The following is a 21,348-nucleotide window of genomic DNA, read 5'->3' as shown; positions in this document are numbered from 1 at the left end:
ACATCAAAACAAACACAACGACTGCGAAGAAAACACTGGAGATCGCACGAAAACTCTGGGTGAAAAATGAACTGAAAGAACATTATATTAAAAAACAAAAGTTCAACACACAGCTTTATAATGCAGAATTACAATTGGGAAAGTTGCTTCATAGATTAGAGTATGATTCCATAACCAAAAAAGTCAAAGAGTACACCGAGTTCATCATACAGAAAACGAAAGCCACACAGAAGAAAAAACTGGCCAATCTTATAAAGCAACAATTACCTCCCAGACCAAACCAAAAAGGCCAAAAGAAGCACACATTCTACACACCTTTCCTCAACAACACGAACATAATATCGACTGCAGAAGAAGAGGCACTACTCTGCAAAGGCTTAAAACACAATGTTCAAGCTCCGCTGGACCAAAAGAACCAAGAGAAGCTCATTGCTTGTGTCACACAGATCTCGACCATCGCCTTTAATAAGCAAACCGACAGACTATCAGCCTGCCACAAAATTAACGAAATCATTGAAAAGGAAATTGCAAAACCATTACCAGCATACAAGAAAAGAGAAGAAGCCCTTACATGTACCATTAAGTCTAAATTAAACATGAATAATGCAATAATTGTGAAAGCTGATAGGGGCAACACAACTGTTGTAATGGACAGAACAACATACATAGAAATAACTTTAGACTTCTTCCAAACCAGCAACATAACTGAAATACATAATGATCCAACAGCCAGAATACAAAAGGAGATTAAACACATTTCAAGCAACATTAACTTTCTACTCACCATCCAAGAAGCAAGAAACATTGTAACAATGAGCCCACAAGCACCTTGCCTTAGGTCACAACCTAAGATACACAAAAATGGGACCCCCATCAGGCCCATAGTGAACTGTAGGAACAGCCCAACATTCAAGCTCAATAAAATACTCTTCAGAATTCTCAAACAAGCATACACATTCAATAATGAGATAACACTTAAAAACACAACAGAATTCACACAATATGTCAAAAACATTCAAGTACCTGATGGAGCCACACTTGCCTCATTCGACATACAAAACCTTTATTCATTTGTGCCAATAGATCCCACACTACGAATAATCAATGCCAACCTACATAAACACAAAAAAATCCCTTCAACTCACATTAAAGAACTAATGGACCTGCTTGAATTCACACTTTCACACAACTATTTTAAATTTAACAATAAAATCTACAAACAAACAGATGGTCTGGCAATGGGCTCAAATCTTTCCGGATTGTTAGCAGAAATATTTATAAGTAACCTAGAAGACAAAATCTTGAATTCCAATCACCACCTCCTCAAAAATATCATCTACTACTACAGATATGTAGATGATACCATAATTTTAATCAAAGGCACTAAAGATGACATCAGTGAGTTGAATCAGTTTTTCAACAACTCCCATGAAAGCATAAAATTCACAGTTGAACACCAAAAAGATGACAGTATAAATTTCCTAGACCTTACCATTACAATAAAGAATAACAGACATCAGTTTGAAATTTATCAGAAGCCTACCACAACACATACCACAACTCCTCTTGCCACCCCGCAGCACATAAAATGGCAGCATACCGGTACATGATTACTAGAGCTATCCAACTACCACTTTCAGAAGATAAATGTGATAAAGAAATTGAAATAATAAAACAAACAGCTATTGAAAATGGCTATAACAGCTCCATAGTAGACACTCTAAAACACTCAATAATGGCAAAGCAATCACAACACAAAAAACAAAAAGAAAATAACATCTTCCATACAATCCCCTTTCTGGGTAACATTTCATACCAGATTGCCAATGTCTTCAAACGGAAAGGCATAAGCATATCCTTTACAACAGACAACAAGATAGGACAGAAGTTACCCCACAACATCGGCACACGAGACCCACTTCATCACACAGGTGTGTACAAAATTGAATGTCTGGACTGTGACTGATCTACATTGGCCAGACAGGCAGATCATTTGAGATTAGGTTCAAGGAACACATGGCAGCACTAAAAAACAAAAAATGCCACACATCAGCAATAGCTACCCACCTACATGAAACAAAACACCATGTTAACAACACAAGTATTAGCATCCTACACATCCAACCAAAAGGCAGAAAACTAGACATCCTTGAAACACTCCAAATATACAAACACCAAATGAAACAACCAGAATCCATCTTAAATGACAAAAATGACAATATTTACAATAGTATCATCTCTGCTTTCAGCAACTGCCTACACTCTTAAAAATACACACACACAAACACACACACACACACACACACACACACACACACACATGCTAATATTTACCATAAATATTGACAGCCGACAAGAGTACAAGAGATTGACCTCATTCACAGATAATTCATCACACCAACAGCTTGTACCCCTTGTCAGCTTAAAACTGTAGGTACATCAACTACTGGCACAAATGTATATCTACCTGCATATTTTATAACATTAACCAGTGTATTACCCCAACCTTTAGGCAGCTAATATATGCAACATGTAATCTTAAGACTCCTTGCCATGTAAATGTTTGCTCTCATATAGTCACTCCTTCCTCTCTCTCTCTCTCTCTCTCTCTCTCTCTTTCTTCAAAGAGTGTCATCTATTTATGATTTTACTGCTGTAGCCAATATGATCATTGTAATTCAAGCCTGTAACATTTCACCTAATTGTTATTAGCAAGTATGAAGTTTAAGCCATTTTAACATTTCACCTGATTGCATAAACGAGTATGAATGTTTAGCTGTTTTAACCTTTCAAAATTGGATTTATATACCACCTGAAGTACACACACATATATTCGACACCTCAAAGCAAACACCCCCAAATGGTTTAAACGATTATTCTATAATAATGTTGTTACGATCTATATTCTTTGCACTTTGCGATTATGTCTTCTCTTCTGCTGTACGAACCTTGCACCCAGCTGATACCAGACGCCATATTTGTTTACAAATGTGGCAGTATACATGTGAAGTGTTACGACAGAAAAGGAACCTGTGACCACTGGAGGTACTCTAGTTTACTTATTAAAGTTTACCATTAGATATCAGTTTATTTTTTGTCAAAAGTTATCCAAAACCATATTCTGAAATAGTGTCTTGTTTCCCCACTAGGCAGTGCCACAAGTTCCTCCAAAATCGTAACACAACATACACACATATGTAATACTAACTAATGTAAATCCACCCGATGATGGAGGTTTAAACCTTCGAAACGCGTCGTGGAAAAAATAAAATAAAACGGTGACTGGTAACAGTAAACTTGTTGTTTCATTTAATTTAAGGTATTTAACTTATAAATGGTAAGTTAGAAATTTAAGTGTGTAGTTACTGTTCAGAGTGAGAAATATCAGTCTCAATGCATCCATTTCAACACAATCCATTGAGAGAAGTGAATTCACAATTATCTGACCTCATCAGCTGTACACAATGTTTATGAAACATAACTACTAATCCACCAGTACTCTCGGCACATAATTCTTTGATATTTGCATTTCACTTGCAAGTAGGCGAGTGCTTATTGATGAATCTTCCCCTACATGATTTCCTCAGACATTTTTCTGTGAAAAATTCTTTGTTGAAAACCTTGGCTAACTATATGTTGTTTGAACAATCTAATTTCTCAAAATTTTGTTCCAACTATGATTATGCTTGTTCTGAAACATTTCTCTGTTTGTTCATTCTGTGGTCCTACAAAGGACAATGCTCCATCTTTCACAACCACCCATGAACTGTAAATGGTGGTAAATCCCACTACGGACTCATCAGAGATGATTGTTCCTTGTTTCCCTCGGTAGTGCCACTAACATCATTGTTGCAGGCAAATGTATATCATGAAACACAATCATGTGCCTCGCATGCATTGCTCTTTGAAGACTTCGCACCATCTGAAATAATCATTTATGACCATCTTGCAATTTGGATCTCTTTCTTGGGACAGTTGATAAATAGTGAGCTTCTGTGTATTCTGCCGAGTTGCTGTTTCTGTTGTATGCACAATATTTCGATGACCGACCCAGCCATCTTATTCAGGTGCAGCAAGTTTTGCTATTAAGTGCACTTGCTGCCTTGACTCCAACCAGACTGTGAACTATTGTTGGTCTCACATTGCTATTTACAGCAGAGTTCAACTCCCGACACCCACTATGCCCTTGGGTGGTCCTTTGTTTTTCAGCTCATACTGATATTCCATGAAATTCAATTCCTCTCATTGTGTTCCTACACTGGTGAATGAGAAGGGCAGCAAGATTTTAATAAATTGAGTGCTGGATCCCAAGCATTATTTAAATTGAAACCACCACCCCTGTTTATTAGGTTTCCTGATGTCTTTGTTTCAACAAAATCTTTAATTATGCTGTTCCAGAGACTAGCCATCTGCACCTTGATGCTGGTGCCATTGTACTTCATTTCATGATTATATTTGAGGCATGCTCAATAACAGATGATTTACTTGGTTGTTTTAGTTGGCTCTGTCAATAATGTTCCTTGAACCTACATCTACATCGATACTCCACAAGCCACTGTATAGTGCGTGGCAGAGGGTACGCTGTACCACTACTTTGTCATTTCCACTATTGTTCCACTCAAAAACAGAGCAAGGTAAAAAAGAATATCTGTACGCCTCCGTATGAGCCCTAATTTCTCATATCTTATCTTCGTGGTCCTCATGCACATTGTATGTTGGCAGCAGTAGAATCATTTGACAGTTAGCTTCAAATACTGGTTCCCTAAATCCTCTCAATGGTGTTTCTTGAAAAGAATGTTGCCTTCCTTCCAGGGATTCCCATTTGGGTTCTCGAGGCATTTCCATAACACTTATGTGTTGTTTAAACCTACCGGTAATAAATCTAGCAGCCTGCCTCTGAATTGCTTCAATGTCTTCCTTCGACCTGACCTGGTATGGTTCAAGCAGCATACTAGTAATACTGTATCCAAACATTACAGATTTGATCCTGACTGTTCTGATAATCTGTCTCTCCGTAAGACATTTGCATGGAATGTGATACACACCCAGCTTTCATACACTTTGATAACCTTTAACATTACAAAGCATACTTCTTAGCTTAGGTGAAGGGGGTGAAATATGCTGGATGCCTTGTTTCCATAGGAGTCTACCGATCTTTTCAGATATTGAGCCAGCGAAAGGTAGATAAGTAATTTATGGCTTTTTTTTCCCTCAGTTTCAGCCTCAACCTCTTTCTCAGGCGTTCTTGATTTTAGACTGCATCACCCATTCAGTTTGATGATCTCAGTACCCATTCTTTTGGAACACTATTTGTAAGTGCCGCAATTCTTTTGCAATGCTCTCTTTGTTTGACCTCTAGAGATCAGAGCCTTCAGTGCTGAATTTCTTTGCGATGGATGATGATGCCTCTATGATGATGCCTCTATGATGATGCCTCAAGACATGGAGATAGAGGTCAGTGTGTGTATGTTTTCTACATACAGTGTGACCCAGGAATCAGCCCATTCTTCTCTTAACTTAGTCATTGAGGAAAGATAAGTAGCATTATTTTTCAAATGCCGTCATCAATGTTATATTATCATGGATGGATCTGAATGTTCCAGCAACTCTTGAAGCTTTTCCACTCTACATGGTGACAACACAATCGTGTCGTCCACATACGGACAGAAACACATTGGTTTCAAGTTGGCAGATTCTAGTGCCTTTGCTTCATGTACAGGATCACCACTTCAGCTGATAATGGACTACCCATTGCCATGCCATCAATTTGTTTACAATATTTTCCTGTTGAACAGGAAATAAATAGATGTAAAAAGTTCTGTGAAACAACTGTCGAAAATTTCTGTGATTAGTTCCAAGGAATCAGAAAGTGTAACCCTCATAAGGAGGGAGACTACATTGAAACTGAACATGTATCTTGGAGTTGCACTTGACTGAGGTGGTATACAAAGTCAGTGGAGTTGTGGATGTCTTGTTTGCACTTTCCCACTTATTTGCTGACAATGCATTCCAGGTATTTGTCAGCTGGTATGTATGTGTGTCAAGAATACTAACAATGAGTCTTAAAAGAATTCCTTTATTGTGTACCTTAGGAAGGCCTTATAGTTGCAATGGCACTGCTGTTCCTGTTTTGAGATCCTTAATGATGTTACATGGCAAGCTATATTGATTAAGAAGAGTCAGTATAATCTTCTTGATTTTATTTACAAGATTGACTGTTATCTATCTGCATACAATGTCATTCAGGGGATTGAAAATCTTCTTATTGTAGCCCATACATGACCTTAGGACCATAGTATTGCCTTTGTCATTCTGGCAGAACTATAGTTTCCTTGTTCTCCCACAGATTTGTTAATGCTACTTGTTCTCCCTAGGAGATGTTTGATCTTAGCATTGTTGCCTTGGTGAGCACTCTCCAGATTTTGCAGGAAACCTCTTGTGCTACTTCTGGTGGGAGTGAACTACAAGAAGCTCCACAGAGCTGATGTAATGTGCTATTGGTAGCACTTTTGGAGTGGTTGCAATATTTAGCCCTTTAGCATGAATTTTCACTGTATCTTTGTCCAAATGTTTGTCAGTGAGATTAACTATAGCACAGCTGCCTGCATTTTGTTTTGGCTTCTTGTGAATTTCACTTCCTGGCATGCAGACATTTTCAGTTACGTTGATTCCGCTTGACCATGTCATATTGTCAACCCAGCCCTAGAATCTGCAAAGAGTTTAATCAACATGTACAGATAGAGATGAAGAAATTCTTTTGAAGTGATGTCTAGCATTCTTTGGGTGTTGCAAATTCTCTCTCATACAAAAGCCTGGGTTACACAGTGCATAACCCTATTTGGCAATGGCATGATAATGTGATGTTTGATTTTAGCAAATTAGGTACAACTTGTTCATCTCAACATTTATTTAGGAAATGAAACACAATGAGAGCAGTGTTGTGTTGCAAATACCTAGATTCTGGGACTGCATAATTAAGGAGTCTATCAAAATAAAGATGTCAGAAAAACAAAGGAACCTGTTTCCACTGAAATATTGCTTGGGCCTAACACTCGATTTATTAAAATTTTGCTGGCCATCACATCCACCTTAGTCATAAAACAGTGAAAGAATTTGCATTTCATGGAAACTCAGTGCGAGTTCTGAAAAACGAAAATCCATCAAAGGGCATAGTGTGTGTCAGAAGTTGAACTCGACTATAAATAGTAGCGAGAGATCAACAATACTTCACAGTCTGGATGGAGTCAAGGCAATGAGTACACATAACAGCAAAAATCAAAGCACATGAAGAAGGCAGATGGGCAGGTCATTGAAATATTGTGCATAAACTGGAAACAACAACTCAGCAGAACACCTGGAAGCACATCATCAATTTGCAATTTACCGTTTCCTAATTCCTGAGTTACCTGTCCATCATTTCATTCTAGTAAGGTATATCTCAAATATTTTTACCTGTTATTTTATGATATGATTCTTCAACAGCAGTAGTGCAGTACAATGATTAGAAGTCCTCCAAATTATTGTAGAATATTACCTGATAAATCCAAGAGCATTTTCTGCATTAGATGTGGCACTTCTCTCAGAACATGTCGTATTTCAAGCTGCTGAAAATTATAGCAACATTATTCGTGCTAGATGACAGGATTCACTCTCATGTATTCCATATATTTCTGTTTTATCAATGAAAATATACAGTTCTCAGGACTGAGCAGCAAGAATCTTGTACAAGATTTTTCCATACATAACAGGTGTGTACGTTTGTCTTTTTTCCTGCTTGGAATCCACAATAACCACAAAAATGTGCAAGTATGTTAGTGCCATACTGACGAAAGACACATGAAGCACTTAATTTTTTTAATTTTCAAACTTACATTATGTTGCATTTACTTATTCTACATTATGTTGCTTTTACTTATTCTAAAGAGTCACAAATAACTGATTTTGTCCAATTCCAATAGCACAGGGGGTAAAGCTCAGTCTGGGACCCATCTTTCCAATAACTGGATCTGTTAAGGTTGCGACTTATTCCACTACATTAGATGAAACTCTACACAAGCATAAAATACGAGAATGGCAATAGCTCTGCTCCACTGTCTAAGCAGAATAATCTTATAAAATACGAGTTTCTTGCAGTTTTTTCTCCACTGATTATAAGAAAAACAATAAACTAAATGACCATAAATAAACTAATGAAATGGAAAAGAACAGGAACAAGAAACAATGCTTCTACAAGATAAATAGCCACAGCACTTGAGAATTACCTCTCATCTGATCCAGTTTCTGGAGTAGCGTCAGCCTCATTTTCATTTGTCATTTCCACTGTACTGAGAGACATTTTGTCTTGTTGTTGAACAGGAGTCCTGGCCTCTGTAATTTGTTGATTATCTCTCTCTTCTGAAACAGACTAAATGGCAGTGTCATGTTAGAGAAGAAAAAAAAAAAGGACACACACACAAATCCTAAATCAATATATCAGTGTAATGGTTATCCAATTATGAATGAGAATGACGAGGTAAAATTTTTACAGGGAGAGGTGAAATGTTCTGATACAGAAAATGAATAAAGAAGCAATGGCACCATTAAGATTCATCTACTGGCAATAACAGCAGGAAGAATCAGTGACATGTTGATCATACATTCCACAATCATAGATCATTCCTCATACTGCCTTGTAGGCAGCACTCAGTCAGTCAGAATAGGCCTAAGGTCTAAATGTGTGAGTGGTGCTTGCACTTTACAGAAATTGCATTAATATTATTGCAACTTTATTTTTGTCAAGCTGTTACATGTTACACAATAATGCAAATGATGTGTCCCCTTGCCTAGAATATAATTCTGCTTACATGGTTTTTAAAAATACCATTTTGTTATGTGGTCAGTGCTTTCTTCAAATGGATAAACTGGATTAATGAACTGACATTAAAGTCAATATTTTGAATGGTTTACAGCCAATGATAACTAATTCAAAGTTGTTAAAAGTTAATGAGGAATTGTTAAATTCAATATTTTTAACAGTTTACAGCCAATGAAATTTGATCTGTGGTCCAAAACTGCAACAACAGCCACTCACACTGTTAAATTCTCATCAAAGGCAAATGAGAAAATAATTTTATTTGCACTGTTCAAAAATAGTTTTACAAAGAACACAATTGATGGTGCACAATTTCTTAGCATGTACGAGGTACAGGTTTTCATTCTGTTTTGAATCATGTTCACACTTTTACTTATAAAATACTTTATTAAAATATACACATGTTAACTTTACAATAGACGCACGAAGACTGTCTATTGCGCCTCATCACTCACACATATATACACAAACATAGCTGTCACCACAATCGATACTTCTCGAACATACTCGATATAACTTATTCTAGAACGATGTTCTGGAACTTTCTCATATCCGATATAAATGTATTACATAATTCCAACACGCTTCCTTACATTTATATCGCGATGTTTAACATATTCCTAATTTTAATGAATTTTTCTTTACATAACGACTTTGTGAATATATCTGCAACATTTTCATTTGAATCTACTTTAACAATATCAATGAGTCCCTGTAAATAATACTCATTCACAAAATGGTAATGCACTTCTATATATTTTGAATTGTTTGTAAAATTACCAAACTTCGCTATATTTAATGCTCCTGAATTATCTTCATATATGACAATAGGTTTTTCAAATTTCACATTAAAAATGTCTAAATTATCATGTACAAGTTTCACCTCGCTTACAGCTTCAGACAATGCTACATATTCTGCGAAAGTTGAAGCCTTTGTGACACTCGCTTGTTTTCTTGACTTCCAAAATACAACATTACCAAATAATCTAATTACATAACCAGAAGTTGACTTTCTATCCACACTATCACCTGCCCAATCTGAATCCACAAAACAATCTAATATCTCAGCACTTTCATTCCTACAATAGTTTAATTTCAAATCTTTAGTTAAATATAAATATTTCAAAATTCTCAAAGCATATTTAAAATGAGTACTACTGTAACAACTTTGGAATCTGCTCAAGTAATTCACACTATAGCTAATATCTGGTCTAGTACCCGAACTTATGTACAATAGTGCACCTATCAAGTTTCTATATCTAACGTCATTACAATCTTCATACGCTGGTTCTAACTTTAAATTTACTTCCATTGGAGTTTTGTACAAGATCGAATCTTCAATTTTATATTTCGCAGCTAATGAATCAATGTATTTTTCTTGACTCAAACTCATAACTCTTGTTTCATAATCATAATTAATATCGATGACAAGATATCTTTTTACCTCACCTAAATCTTTCATATTAAATCGCTTTGACAATAAGTTCTTAATCTTAACAATTTTTTCTTTTCTCACACAGCAAATGAGCAAATCGTCGACAAAAATAATCAAATAAATCAAGACATCTCCATCTCGCAATATATAAAGACAATAATCATATTTACTCCTTTTAAAACCTAAACTTCTTAAAAACTCGTCGAGACAATTGTACCAAGCTCGTGAGCTTTGTCGCAAACCATACAATGCTTTATACAATTTACAGACTCTATCCGTACCATCGTCATATCCTCTTGGCTGCTTTACATAAACTTCAGATAAAACTTTACAATTTAGAAACGCAGTCTCTACGTCCATTTGTTCTATAACCAAACCTTCTTGACAACAGTATGACAACAAAATCTTTAATGTTTGCATATTGGTTACTCGAGAATAAATATCCTCAACGATTTCTTTTTGTTGAAACCCCCTGACAACTAATCTTGCTTTGTAAACACTTTCTGATTTCTTTGTGAAAACCCACTTTACATCAATGGCTTCTTTATCAACTGGTTTATCTACTAATTCCCATGTTTTGTTTTTGTTCAAACAATCAATTTCCTTATTCATCGCTTTTTCCCAATAATTTGATTCGGCGCTGTTAATTGCCTCCTCAAAGCTTTCCGGACTATTTGCACTGCAAAAGTTTACATAAATAAAATTGCTGTAAACATAATCATTTAATATTTTTGGTTTTCTTTCTCTAGATGATCTCCTCAACTCAAGTACTTTCTCTGATTCATGATTATCAGAAAGCTTTTTATTTTTCTCAATTTCCTTCTGTTTTTCTATTAGTTCAGTTTCATTTTCTATACTTTCGTGTTCAGAATCACTAGAATATTCACTTACTGAATCATAATCTTTAAACCCAAAACATTTAACACCACTTTCAACAATGTCCACATGTCGAGCAACAACTATCTTATTATTTATTACCACTCTGTAGCCTACTTCACAATAACCCATTAAAACCCCCAAATCGGCTTTCCTATCCCATTTCGACTTTCTCAGTTGCTCAGGTACTCTTACAAAAACTCTACTCCCACACAACTTCAAATGATTAACATTAGGTCTTTTCCCCAATAATATCTCATAAGGAGTTTTCTTTTCAATGGTATTAGCTAAAGTTCTGTTTTTGAGGTACGCTGCTGCACAAACCACTTCAGGCCAAAATCTCGTGTCTACTCGCACTTCGGCTAGCAGACACCGTGACATGTCCATGATGGATCTGTTATACCTTTCAGCAGTACCATTAAGCTCATGCACATAAGGTGGACAAGCATTCAATACAATTCCTTTTTGTCTCACAAATTCATAGACATTTTCATTTAAATATTCCTTCCCATTGTCACATCTTATCTTTTTAACAGTTTTCCCAGTGAGATTCTCAACTTCATTAATATACTCTACAAAACATTTGTTTACTTGATCTTTAGATTTTATGGTGTAAACACGAGCTGCCTTACTGTAATCATCAATGAAAGAAAGAAAATATCTTTCCCCATGCATTCCAGTAGTTGAGTGAGGCCCATTTAGATCTGTGTGAACAATTTCTAAGATTTCTTTTGCTTTGGTTCTATTATTTTTAAAAGGAACATTACGCATTTTGTTTTCGATACAGATTTTACATTTCATAAATTCTGATTCTAGTTCTGAAGGAACCCCATCTAACAATTGATGTTTACATAAAGTATTTAGATAATTAAAATTAACATGTCCCAAAATGCGTTGCCATTTTTCCTTTGCTGTCATATTATTGTCTTTACTCATAACATTAACTTCTCCTTTATTAATAGTACTACTCATTTTATACAACCAACCCTCTTTCCATGCAATCGCAATCAATCCATTAGCTTTATCAAAAATTTTAGCATTATTCCCTACCGATACAATTTTGTGATTATCTGTAATTTTAGCATAACTGATCAAGTTTTTGTCTATGTCTTTTACAAAGAAAACATTTCGCATATTAATTGGAACCATTTGATCATAGACAGGAAAACTACTAATTACATTACCAACTTTAGTAGCTTGCAAAATTTTTCCATCAGCAATTTTTACATTTATAGGTTGTTTTAAAGTTATACTCTTAGAAAAATATTCCTCATTATTAATAACATGATCAGTACAGCCACTGTCTAATAACCAATTGATTTGAATTTGATTGTTGTTACTTGACTCTACTGTTTTATTTTGACCTATTATAGAATTAACCTCTGTTATAAAACTACTCATACCATGATCACTCTGATGGTAACCTTGCTTGCTGTGATACCGACCGCTGCTAAAACCATGCTGCTCTCCTCGACCACGTTGCCTGCTGCCATAACCTCCACGCTGCATGTTGCCGTAATTTCCACGCTGTACATTGCTATAGCCTCCACGCTGCATATTTCCATTACCTCTGTCGCTGCTTTGAAAATGTACTCCACGATGCCATGTGCCTCTGTTACTTGTTCTTCCCTGGTTACAATCACGTTTGAAGTGACCTGCTTTGCCGCATCGATAACATACTTGCTCCTGATTTCTTGAATTCAATTTTCTTTCTGTGTGAAATGCATTTGATTTTACCTCTTCATTTCCAGTTTTTGCATTCAATAATTGAATCTTACTTTTAACGTATTCAACTGTCTGGTCCTCTTCCTTCAAGACATCCACTAAGTCCCCAATATAGCTCATTGACTCTGGTAACGTTCGCAGCATATAATTTAACTTCTCCTTTTCCGTTACTTTAGCGCCTGCAGATTTCAGCTCATTTACAGTTTTTTCAAATGCACTGAAAAATGTCCCCGTATCACTGTAATCACTTAACCTCAATTTGTCCAACTTATTTCTGCATAATATTTGAAGGGCTGTAGACTCTTTCGAATATAATTCATCAAATTTCTTCATGATCTCAAAAGCACTTTCTCTGTCACCCACGAATTCTAGTTGCTTATTTGTGATTGCACCATAAATATAGTTGATAGCCTTCAAGTCCTCTTCATCCCACGTTTCGTTGTCTGAACTCACTTTTACCCTCGTAGTCACTGTACGGCATTTCTTCATTTTTAGGTACATGATTATCCGCTGCTTCCAGTTCCCATAGTCCTCGCCATCACATACAGGAATAGTTATATCAGCCATGTCGAACTTTCTAAATAACACGCGACGGCCACAATATAATATTTGACTTCTACTTTTCTTTTCAACAACCACGCTCTGCTACCATGTTTTGAATCATGTTCACACTTTTACTTATAAAATACTTTATTAAAATATACACATGTTAACTTTACAATAGACACATGAAGACTGTCTATTGCGCCTCATCACTCACACATATATACACAAACATAGCTGTCACCACAATCGATACTTCTCGAACATACTCGATATAACTTATTCTAGAACGATGTTCTGAAACTTTCTCATATCCGATATAAATGTATTACATAATTCCAACACATTCCATAAAAGGAACTGTAATCAGTGCAGTGGGCTGAAATCAGAAGTTCTGTAGCATACAAGGTGGAGCTAATGTCATCTGCCAGAGTGGTTATAGCCAGTGTTTTGTGGGATGTAAAAGGGATTCTGCTTATTGATAATCTCAAATGGGTACAACAATAACTAGCACAGGTCTGCTGGACACACTGGATGGAAAAAAAATCATGAGTTGAGACCTAGATTAGAAAAGAAAAAGAAATCATTTCTATAGGGCAACACACCTACTTGAAAAGATACTTTGCTCATGAGTAAAGAGTTGGACCAGAAAGATTTGTCACTTTCTGACTGCCATCTGTTTCCCACATTTAATATCTTTGGCAGTAAAATGCTCCAATCACAATGGGAAGGTTGTGATAGCTGTGAGTATTTTTGCAGACCTTCCAAAATCACTTTCCATTAATGAAATCTACTTGTGGAAAACATTTCAAAAAGTGCTTTGCCCCAAAAAGAGACTACACAAAAATAGGTGAACACAATAAGTGCACAGTCTTTCACATTCAGATGAGAACTGCTCACAAGCCTCTGTATTACCAAAATATCAATCAAAATTAGTTAAAAGAAACTTTTCCCCTCATTGATGTTGTTAATTTGGTTGAAACAATTAATGAATTTCAACTTTTCTGTTGTTCTCAAGAGCACAAGCACATAAATCTAGCATTAAAATATCATGTGTTATAGCATAATGTAAATGAAATGTTACAGAAAACTCCATGGGCATCAGTGGCCCTTGTAATAGTGCACACACATATGAACATATTTACAATTGGCATCATTTGTAAATTTGGGCATATGTATGTGCACATAACTTTTTGGTTAGTATGCTGCATTACTGTTGTAATGATAGTATGGCCTTTGAGACTAACCACATGGTTTGAAAGGCCATCCGAATTTAAGCAAGTAAACTCCCAGTTGGTTACTTAAGTGTTACATATCACAGATTTCAACAATCACACACTGGTGACAGGTGCATCCATCATTTTCTTCCTGGCAAACTGACAGTTTTTCTTTTTTATTTCAATGGTTACATCATCATTTATTTATTTGTGACTAAAGTAATACATCACTTTACCAAGCCAGATTTCATATCTGGAAAAATCGGTTACCACAAGTTCCCAAAAATGAAATTCCCTGATTTCCAGACACAGTTGTAGCATTTTTCCCTGACAAATTTTGACACCTGAAGGGTAATTAAACAGATAAATTCATAAAAAATATAAGGACTTCTGTATTTCTGAACATGTTTTTACCTCTAATCTTGAATGAACAAGTTATTGCCTTCTTTAGAGGCAAGTTGCATAAAAATGTGCCATTTTTAGGTAAAAGATTTGTGTGTTTATTAATGAGTCCACACAAACTTTGAATTAAGAGCATGTTTTTGCTCCTTCTCCCATACAGGATCTATGAACTTTCCAGGTGATATAATGCATCAGATTGGACAAGAAACATAAAAGGAATATATTGTATGACATAACATTTAAATTTCGAAAGTAACATGGCAGCACTGGGGTATATATATGGTGACATTTTCTCTGCCAAATAATTCTCAGTATTTTGTTAAACACTAAAAAGTCAGACAAACAATGAAAATCAATCAATGAAAACCAGTCAAAACTCCTTGTGAGAGAAGCAATCTCTTCATCAATTTCACTCAGTTCTGTGGCCATCTTGGCTAGTATCTAAGACTTTTTGGCTTTCAGTTCATTAACTTGCTGGACGATGGACCTCTTCCATGTAGTTCTCATGGCTGCATCATTCCTTTCACATTGTTCCTGCTTTAGAGCCTCACCATACTAATCTCACGCATTGCAATAGTCATAAATCATTTTCTTGTTTCATTCTTGAAGACACTGTCAGTCAATTTCAGGCCATCATATACTCAACATATGGCTACCAACATCTTGCTTTCTTGGTTGTCTGTCATATACTCTTTATTAATGGAAAAATCTTGCTCTATGGAGGCTTCACCATGGGTCAGAATGGGAAGCTTTTGAGGAAACTATACAAATGGTAACAGATGGTACCACCATCCAGTATCTCTCCCCAAAAGTGATTGATTCTCTCTCTCCTCCCTTGTAGCTTGCCCAGAGGTCCAAATATTCTAGCTTCCTGAGGAGTTACACGGATTCCTTCTCAACTTCATCACAGTCCTTAACACCCATCCAAATCTGTAAAGAGAATGTCTGCAAGGCATCTGAGAATATACTCTTGCTAGTTCTTGGGTTGCTATTTATCACAGCTGGATCACAAAAGGTTATGTATCTACAAATGCTATACTTCAAAGATGACTTTTGGAGGAGGTCTGAGCACATTTTGATCACAAAGTCCATGCACTCAGTCCTGAATGTTAAAATATCTTTGGCAGGGACTTTTACAATTCTCAGATCAGACCATACAGCATGACCTAAGTTAATTTCTTTGGCAGGAATTAGGCTAGCATCATCATCAGGTTTTATATTACATACCGATTTTGCAGCAGAGAATAGCTTAGCTGCTATGGACAATACATTAGCAAGAATAGAAGACAAGGAGCTTCGCACAGGAAAGGTGCCATGAGGACTTTACAATGGAATTCCCTCAAGAAGGGTGTGACCTGCCCTGAAACAAAGCCAAAAAAGATATTTTAGCCAGCAGGATCTTCGAGGTACTTCAACATCATTCGCCAGTTGTAAGTATCTATTTTAATGTTGAGTTCTTTTACTTTTTCCACGTAAATCTTTATAAAGGAGGTGATTTTTACAACCTGATCAGCCACATTCTCATTTTCAAGCCAGCACACAGAGAAAAACCTTTTAGGGAAGGGAAGATTTTTGGGCTTATTAAATCTTTTATAATCAGATCTTTGTGCAGGTGGTTTCTTCAACACATTATAAATTGCTCTCAGAAAAACTACAACACCCCAGTTTTAAGTATGCATTCTTGAAACTCTGGTGAACTATATTCAGACCACAAGATCCCAAACCAATAAAAGCTGATGTACTGTCCTCATGAATACTCTTCACATCAAGATGCAAGTCCTTTAAGAATGCCCAAGTTGGCCATCCACTTTTATCTGAAGAAGTTTGTAATATTCAGGTCAGAAGTTTCTTTCTAAAAACTACTTAACGCATCGGCATCAGTGGTATGCCCTAAAAATGCAGATGAAAAGTAGTGCCTTTCAATCTGTTTGTTTACTTTGTGCCAATATCAGAGTGCAATATCTATTTGCTGCAACTTGGCCACCTTGTTAAGGCTCTCTTCAAATGAGATTACAAATGAAAGGTCTCTTTCAAAATCTGCAAGAATATTTTTTCTGAAGTGTGGAGCTAACCCATAAATGATACTTTATGATGTCTCAGTCTGCCCAAGCTGCATGTTACTACCTACACTATCATTAGGGAACATGACCGGAAACAAGGCAGTTTGCTTGCATGTAGTAGAAAAGGGCACATGGTTTATGACGGCCCGCAGAGATCACAATATTTTCAGCCTTGCAACATAATCCTAGATCAGGTACTTTGAAACACAATAGCTAGCTGACACCGTGTTAGCAGCAGTGGTGGAGGTGACACCGAGCTGCAGCTGCTGGGAGGACGACGAACTGACCATCAACTGTGAGATTTCTGTTTTGCCATTCACAGCAATCTTATCAAGGAATCATCTTCATCATGCCCAATTATCTTACCAGAGGACAAGGGAGCATGATCTGGCAGTGCCAGTGCCCTGAAGACAATCAAATATTTCAATAAGACGATGACATTACCCTGATGATACTAGCAGAGGAAGAACAGTGGTCGTCAATATATAGTTATGCTCAGTATCAGTACACACATGTGATGAAGAAGGGATTAATAAAATCAGCCCCTTTGTCTTAAGAGGAAACAAGAAGAGCGAACACATCAAGAAAAACAGGTGGAGGTGGGGCATATCTTGCCAATACACCAATCCTTCCTCTCCACTGCAAAATTAATGGTAAGTTTTCATAATGAATGCCAAAACTGGAAATTTGAAAAGGAAAGGGCAATTTACATCAAGCTGTACAAGGGTAAGTTGAGGATACCAAAATCTGGCAGTCAATTTGGAGCTCCACCTCATTGGCAAGGGCTCCCAGCTCGCCCATCATTCCTGTTCTTGTCTCTTACATTTTGAAGCATTATTGGAATAATGCTTTTAAGGGCATACTCCATCACCAAAATGTCAGGATTAAAACAACGCAATTGACAAATATAAAATCCCCTTAGGGTCAGGGTGGATATACAGAGCACCGGGTAAGAATAAAAAAATCCCCTCCAGGACTAATTTAAGAAACTCTTTGACTGTAAAGGACTACACAAATGTGGGGCAATGTGAAGTGACAAACTTACACAAAACATGTCTCCAAATGTCGGTCCTAAGTTCTAATACTATCTCCGGAGTGATGCTTTTTCTTTCATTGAACTTTTTACACACTCACTGACCTTAGGTGTTGTATGACACAAGCAGCCTCTAAGAGTCTTCGAATCACATAACAGTTATAGTACTTCATTTGCTGAGGACTGACAAAAAAGCCATTTTGTTGTCCTAGATCTGTGACTTGTTCTTAACTAATTTTTGGTCACTGAATTCAAAATTGTTAGCAGTTTTTCTCTATCACGTCAAGTTTTTAAACTACAGGATACTCTCTCTTTACTCTAAATGTCATTAAAACTGGGCACACAAAGGAAAATAAATTGGGTACTAACCATATGTAGTAGAATATCAGAATATTTTATTCATTCAAAGGTTATTATAATATTCAAAGTTACATTGTGTTTGTACAAATAATAAAAACAAAGATATTAGGGTACAAATTTTTGCTCGTAACTTTTCCTACAATGTTCCATCTGGGGACATTCTCGCTTGATGCTCTAACAGTAGTCAGCCATCATACCGACATCCCATCTACCTTCATATCTTGCTTCCATGACCTCCAAATCTTGGCGGAATCGCTCACCCTGTTCATCGCTAACAGCACCAAGATTTTCTGGAAAGTTAGCAAGATGGCTATGTAAGAAATGCAGTTGGATACTCAAGTTACAGCCAAGCTTTTTAAAGCTCCCTAAGGATTGTTGAACAATTCGAATGTAATTCTGGGCTCGTGTATTTCCCAGAAAGTCCTTAACAATACTTTTGAATTTTCAAGTTCAGTCATTGTTTCTATGAAACATTCATCTTTAATAAGTTGCCGAATCTGTGGCCCATCAACGACACCAGCCTTCATCTTCTCATATGACAAGCTAGGAAAAGCCATTTCGTCAACAACAAGTTTAGTACAGACTCCTCACCTCATTGTTACCCTAGCATATTCATACTAAAGAAATAGTGACAATCACAGTACTCATCAACAGTACACGTGATGTCAGTTTCCATAACAACCTGTAATGAAGTACATCTATATCTACATCTACATACATACTCCGCAATCCACGATACGGTGCGTAGCGGAGGGTACCTCATACCACAACTAGCATCTTCTCTACCTGTTCCACTCCCAAACAGAACGAAGGAAAAATGACTGCCTTGTGCCTCTGTACGAGCCCTAATCTCTCTTATCTTAACTTTTAGGTCTTTCCGTGAAATGTAAGTTGGCAGCAGTAAAATTGTACAGCAGCCAGCCTCAAATGCTGGTTCTCTAAATTTGCTTGGTAGCGATTCACGAAAAGGACACTCCTTTCCTCTAGAGACTCCCTCCCAAGTTCCTGAAGCATTTCCGTAACACTCGCGTGATGATCAAACCTACCAGTAACAAATCTAGCAGCCCGCCTCTATATTGCTTCTATCTCCTCCCTTAATCCAACCTGATAGGGATCCCAAACGCTCGAGCAGTACTCAAGAATAGGTCATATTAGTGTTTTATTAGTGGTCTCCTTTACAGATGAACCACATCTTCCCAAAATTCTACCAATGAACCGAAGACGACTATCCACCTTCCCCACAACTGCCATTACATGCTTATCCCACTTCATATCGCTCTGCAATGTTACGCCCACATATTTAACCGACAGGAGTGTGTCAAGCACTACACTACTAATGGAGTATTCAAACATTACAGGATTCTTTTTCCTATTCATCTGCATTAATTTACAGTTATCTATATTTAGAGTTAGCTGCCATTCTTTACACCAATCACAAATCCTGTCCAAGTCATCTCGTATCCTCCTACAGTCACTCAACGATGACACCTTCCCGTACACCACAGCATCATCAGCAAACAGCCGCACATTGCTATCCACCCTATCCAAAAGATCATTTATGTAGATAGAAAACAACAGCGGACCTACCACACTTCCCTGGGGCACTCCAGATGATATCCTCACCTCCGATGACCACTCACCATCGAGGACAACGTACTGGGTTCTATTACTTAAGAAGTCTTCGAGCCACTCACATACTTGGGAACCAATCCCAAATGCTCATACCTTAGTTAGGAGTCTGCAGTGGGGCACCAAGTCAAATGCTTTCCGGAAGTCAAGGAATATGGCATCCGTCTGATACCCTTCACCCATGGTTCGCAAGATATCATGTGAAAAAAGGGCGAGTTGCATTTCGCAGGAGCGATGCTTTCTAAAGTCATGCTGATGCATGGACAGCAACTTTGTCTCAAGGAAATTCATTATATTCGAACTGAGAATATGTTTGAGAATCCTGCAACAAACTGATGTTAAGGATATTGGTCTGTAATTTTGAGGATCCGTCCTTCTACCCCTTATATACAGGCGTCACCTGCGCTTTTTTCCAGTTGCTCAGGACTTTACGTTGGGCAAGAGATTCACTTAAATGCAAGCTAAGAAAGGAGCCAATGCAGTAGAGTACTCTCTGTAAAACTGAATTGGAATCCCATCAGGACCTGGCGATTTATTTATTTTCAACCCATTCAGCTGCTTCACAAACCAGGGATGTCTATCACTACGTCCTCCATACGGGAATCTGTACGAGACTCAAACGGCAGTATGTTTGTACGATCCTCCTGCATGAAGTAAATGCATTTTACAACAGCGCGACCAATAAAAGAAGAGTTTTAACAGTGAAAGTGATTCTTGAAATCTAGAATGGAACTAAAAAGGTGACATGTCACCAATTTGGCCTTGTAAATTCCACAGTCCAAACAATTTGGAAGAACGAGAATAAAATTGCTACTGTGTTTGAACAAAATGGATCTAAAATTAAGCAGTTATGGAAATCTGAGTGGATCAATGTGTATGAAGTGTTGCTTAAGTTGTTTAAGCAACAGAGAAGCATCAATGTATCCATTAGTGGATATCTCCTTATGGTGAAAGCAGAAGAATTTGCCAAAAAATTAAAAGATAAAGAATTTGTGTGCAGCAGGGCTGGATTGATAGTTTCAAGCAATGTGGCGGCATTACTTTTGGCGAAGTGAACAGTGAAGCCAACAGTGTAAACATTGAAACAATCCAACAATGGCTCATTACCGTATGGCCTACAATTTGTGAATGATATGCACACTGTCACATCTTTAATGCAGACGAGTCTGGAATTTTCTTTAACTTGAAACCTGACAAACTCTGAAACTCAAGGGCAA

The 21,348-nt window shown here is 37.0% G+C and overlaps 1 protein-coding gene across 1 annotated transcript in view; it reads right to left on the bottom strand.

Moving 5' to 3' along the window:
* LOC126091660 (zinc finger protein 585A-like) overlaps nucleotides 1-21,348 on the bottom strand; it is a 100,961-nt gene that overhangs the window by 35,753 nt on the left and 43,860 nt on the right. The window contains exon 4 of the mRNA XM_049907084.1: nucleotides 8,262-8,404. Within this exon, the coding sequence (XP_049763041.1) occupies nucleotides 8,262-8,404 (143 nt within the window). The remainder of the gene's footprint in view (nucleotides 1-8,261; nucleotides 8,405-21,348) is intronic.

The sequence above is a fragment of the Schistocerca cancellata genome, chromosome 1, assembly GCF_023864275.1.
Source record: "Schistocerca cancellata isolate TAMUIC-IGC-003103 chromosome 1, iqSchCanc2.1, whole genome shotgun sequence".
Classification (NCBI taxonomy): Eukaryota; Metazoa; Arthropoda; class Insecta; order Orthoptera; family Acrididae; genus Schistocerca; species Schistocerca cancellata.
The sequence above is the reverse complement of the archived record's forward strand: the minus strand, read 5'-3'. Positions and strand labels throughout refer to the sequence as shown.